Source organism: Octopus bimaculoides, chromosome 28 (genome assembly GCF_001194135.2).
Source record: "Octopus bimaculoides isolate UCB-OBI-ISO-001 chromosome 28, ASM119413v2, whole genome shotgun sequence".
Taxonomy (NCBI): Eukaryota; Metazoa; Mollusca; class Cephalopoda; order Octopoda; family Octopodidae; genus Octopus; species Octopus bimaculoides.
Window position 1 is genome coordinate 2145330 of NC_069008.1, and position 4781 is coordinate 2150110.

At 35.2% G+C, this 4781-nt stretch overlaps 2 protein-coding genes across 3 annotated transcripts in view; one reads left to right on the plus strand and one right to left on the minus strand.

Annotated features, from left to right (window-relative positions):
• LOC106878335 (zinc finger protein 91) overlaps positions 1 to 538 on the minus strand; it is a 20830-nt gene extending 20292 nt beyond the window's left edge. Inside the window, exon 1 of the mRNA XM_052977731.1 lies at positions 465 to 538. The gene's annotated coding sequence lies outside the window, so the exon portion shown is untranslated. The remainder of the gene's footprint in view (positions 1 to 464) is intronic.
• A 33-nt stretch (positions 539 to 571) lies between these two features.
• On the plus strand, positions 572 to 4240 carry LOC106878339 (zinc finger protein 271). 2 transcript variants are annotated; one of them, XM_014927534.2, is made up of 2 exons: positions 572 to 712; positions 1191 to 4240. In XM_014927534.2, exon 2 carries the CDS (start codon positions 1394 to 1396, stop codon positions 2591 to 2593), a length of 1200 nt encoding a protein of 399 aa, XP_014783020.2. In that variant the 5' UTR covers positions 572 to 712; positions 1191 to 1393; the 3' UTR covers positions 2594 to 4240. The 2 variants fall into 2 exon arrangements, with proteins under 2 accessions (XP_014783020.2, XP_052833606.1); XM_052977646.1 differs by lacking the exon at positions 572 to 712 and adding an exon at positions 753 to 939.
• Positions 4241 to 4781: the final 541 nt, after the last annotated feature.

Below are 4781 nucleotides of genomic sequence, written 5' to 3' on the forward strand. Positions count from 1 at the left end.
TGCCCATTTATTTTGGAATGAACATTATCCTTTACTAGGATGGCAGGGGTGAGTGCGATTTTTGTGAAAGTTAGGTTATGTACAGAAAAATCCATTATTTTTTTTTCCGTTTTAAAATTAGCTTACAATCCTGAATATTACACGAATTCAATGATATAAGCGAATGAAGAAGGGCAAACAAAACAGGGATAACAAAAAGGGCGTTCCGATTAGCGGGAGATAACTTAACGAACACGGATAATTTGAAGGCTTTACACACGTGGCATTTCCGGTTTTTTTTTTTTTGATGTGTTTCGTTTCGTTTCGTTTTTCGGTGCCCGGTTTTTACCTTTCACAAATGAAATGTTCTTTCCACGAAGAGGTTATTTGCTGAAGACAAAGATTAGAGGGGATGCGAAACAGAAATTATAAATTTATGGAGAAATACAAGTCTTTTACTCAGGAGTGTGAAAGTAAAAACTTACCGAATCATTGTATAATAGAACTGTGGAGAGGAAGTGTATCGGGCGCAACAGTTCAGCGACGTTAGTGCGTAAGGGGCCCTAGCGGAAGAGGAAGAGTGAGTGAAGTGATGTTGGCGAAAGTATGACCAGCGTGGACAACTTTGGCCTCCAGCAGTGGCATTGGAGGGGCGAGTGTAGAGGTACGAGCTAGAAAGGGAATCTATCGTAGGTCGCATTTGATTCTGTCCAGTTGGAGTCGATACTGAGAGGTGAGTCGCAATTTGTTCCTAATATTGGTTTCAAATTTTGGCACCACCTTTTTGGCGATCTTTCGATACTAGTCCACCACAACTTCCGGTCGTTGAGCGCACGCATACTGTTTACATGATCGTATAGTGTGTTTATGTGTTTAAATGACTTGAAAATATGAAAAGACAACATTAAATAGAAACTCAAAGTGGTACAGTGGTTAGAGCATCCGGCTTGCAATCCTGAGGTAATGAGTTTGATTCCTGAACCGGGCTGCGTGTTGTGTTCTTGAGCAAGACACTTTATTTAATGTTGCTCTAGTTCGATCAGTTTGACCACCAGATATATGTATATATATATGATGCAGGCTTTACACTATGGTGTGTGATGTAATTATAATAACAAATTGAAAAGTAAAGATCAGTTGTTCAGGTAAATATCTCTGCTATTAAAATGATTCCTCTATATCTCATACTGTTGTTTCTCTGTTTATTTCAGAATATCAGACAAATATGTTTGTGGCATCTTCAGATATTGATGAAAGTCAGAATTGATGGGAAAATAGTTGTAAAACAGTTGAAAGAAATAATTAATGAAAAGTGAAAAAGGAAAATAAACATATTGTTCTGAGAGAAGAAAACTATTGAAGCAACGGATAATGTTACAGACTTAAAGGATTGATTTATTATTTTGTTGAAGAGATGGAAAGCGAGACTGAAAAATCCTCATACCATTGTGGTATTTGTCAAAAATCATTTTCTCTGGAAAGTAACCTCATCAAACACAAATGCATTCAGAGAGGTGAGAAAATATATCCCTGTCACATCTGTGGTAAATCATTCACTGCTAATCACAAGTTAACCAGACACATCCGTATTCATACAGGAGAAAAACCATATAAGTGTGATATCTGTGATAAATCATTCTCACACTCAACTGCTTTACATATTCACAAACGCATTCATACAGGGGAAAAACCATATCCCTGTGACTTTTGTGCTGAATCGTTCTCCAGAAAGGATGGTCTCATTAAACATAAATGCATTCATACAAAAGAGCAGCCATATCAGTGTGATACCTGTGGTAAATCATTCGCTGATACTAGCAACTTAACCAGACATGTCTTTATTCATACAGGAGAGAAACCATATCACTGTGACATTTGTGGTAAATCATTCTCCAGAAATAGTGATCTCACCAGACATATACGTATTCATACCGGAGAGAAGCCATATTACTGTGATGTCTGTGGTAAATCATTCTCTGTATCTGGACACTTAATTAAACACAAACGTATTCATACCGGAGAGAAGCCGTATCACTGTGATGTCTGTGGTAAATCATTCTATGAATCTGAAAACTTAACTAAACACAAACGTACTCATACAGGAGAAAGACCATACCACTGTAATATCTGTGGTAAATCATTCTCTAGAAATAGTATTTTAACTACACACAGATGTATTCATCCAGGAGAGAATCTTTGTAACTGTGATATCTGTGGTAAATCATTCACTGATACTCGCAACTTAACCAGACACATCCGTATTCATACAGGAGAAAAACCATATAAGTGTGACATCTGTGATAAATCATTCTCTAGAAATGATGGACTCATTCATCATAAACGCATTCATGCAGGAGAGAAGCCACATCACTGTGACATCTGTGGTAAATCATTCTCTGAATCTGGTCACTTAACTAAGCATAAACGTACTCATACAGGAGAAAAACCATATCACTGTGATATCTGTGGTAAATCTTTCCCTGGTACATATGACTTAACTCAACACAAACGTATTCATACAGGAGAGAAGCCACATCACTGTGATATCTGTGGTAAATCATTCTCTCAATCTGCTCACTTAACTAAACATAAACGTACTCATACAGGTGATTAACCATATCACTGTGGTAAATATTTTTCTGAAAATACTCATTTAATTAAATCTAAATGCATTCATACAGAGAAATCATATGACTGTGATATTTGGTAGATCATTCTTTCAATTTAATGATTTTTCTAAACACAGATGTATTCACACAGGAGAATGTCCATATAGCTGTGATATCTGTAGTAAATCATTCTCTACAGCTTGTGCTGTAAGTAGATACAAACATATCATAGATGAAAGAGGCCATGCTAATGTAATATCAGCGGTAAATGATTCTCTAATTTAAACACCTTAGATAATCATAAACATATTCATACAAAAAAATAATACATTTGTGATATCTGTGGTAAATTATTCGCTCAAAGGTTTAATTTAGCTACACATATATGCATGCATACTGTAGAAGAACCATATCACTGTGACACAAACGTTTTACATACTCAATTGTATTGAGACAGGAGAAAAGTCACAGCATTTGGATATGAGGGAATTTATTCTCTACCCAATGTGATTTATCTCCCCCTCTACCTATTCTCGCAGAAGTGTAACTGTATTGTCCAAATTTATTACCTCACACAACAATAAGACCATGTTTTCTTCACTGAAGCAATATCTACCTTAAACCCTACCTAATCTCATTTTGTTTTGCTTTTTAATATAATATTTTGTAGCTAAATGCTTTTCTTGATGCCAGTCGTTTAATCACCTTTTACATGGGCAGTGCATGCCCCACGTGTTATTAAACAAGATACACAGTGTTTGTGTTTATTCTACAAGAAATTATATAATCGTCAATGTATTCAGAAAGGGAAGAAAATATAATGCTACTCATATATGCGTTTATGTGGGAGAAAAAGCATATCACTGTGACCTCTATGGTATATCATCTTTTCAAACAAACATTTTTCGTACTCACAAATGTATTCAGACAGGAGAAAAGTCACAGCATTTGCATATCTGTGGGAATTTATTCTCTAACAAAAGTGAGTTAGCTCCCCATTTAGCTATTCACTTGGAAGTGTAACTGTATTATTGTCCAAGTTCATTACCTCACACAACAATAAACCTCTCAAGACCGTTTTTTATTTGCTGAAGCAATACTTACCCTCAACTTTACCTAATAAGCAATCTCATTTTGTTTCCCCATTTTGAAATAATCTCTTAAAGCTAAACGCTTTTCCTTATTCCAGCCGTTTAATCACCTTTTATATTACATAGGCAAAGCAATCATATATCGTCTTGACTGTGTGGCCTGTAATTTTCAGTTTTCACATCATTTCTCTCTCAAGACAACATGAAATCTAAATGATGAATTACACAGATCCTATGATCCCTTGGATGATGTAAAATAGAATTTACATCAATAAATGACAGGTGATTCTAGTTTCTAATAAAAACCATTTATTCACTATGCTTGTATGTATTCCATCATGCCTGCCCCTCCACCTGTTCCTTCAAATTATCCAACATCATGTCACTTGTGTTGTCCTTCTCCTGTCTACTGTATCCATCTGTCTGTTTATCAGTGCTTGTCTGTCCCTCTGTCTTCTTAAACATTTATCGTCTTGACTGTGTGGCCTATAATCTTTACTTTTTACATCATTTCTCTCTGAAGACATCATGAAACCTAAATAAAGCTGGTTTATTCTTAAATTATTTTCGTGTCATTTTTACATGTAGAACCTCTAACCACATCATAGGTTTACCCAAATAATAAACTATAGAATTCACAAATTTTCCATTATTTTATATAAATACTAAACATTAAAGTTTATCATGCAAGTGAATGAGAGATAAACAGGAGGATAACTTTGCATGTTAAATGATAATGACAATGGTGAATATTGATGGGCATCAAGCTTTCTCTTTGTGCTTCACACTTGTCTGGCAGTTTTTTGAAGTTTTCAATCCACTAATGAATTTCATCCTCGAACACACCTTTAGACGGAGAAATCAGACTGTTGATCCCTGTTCTTCCTTGGTGTATACTGCCACAGGAGCAGCCATTTTGACTCTGTAACACATGAAAACTGGAGTAATAAAGGTACAACCTCGATTATGTAACCCTAAGTGTACCGCGTTTAAAGAAAATTTTGGTGAAAGTATGAATAATTTTTGATTTCCCCTTGCATCTCTCTCTCTCTCTCTCTCTCTAAATATATATATATATATATATATATATATATATATATAT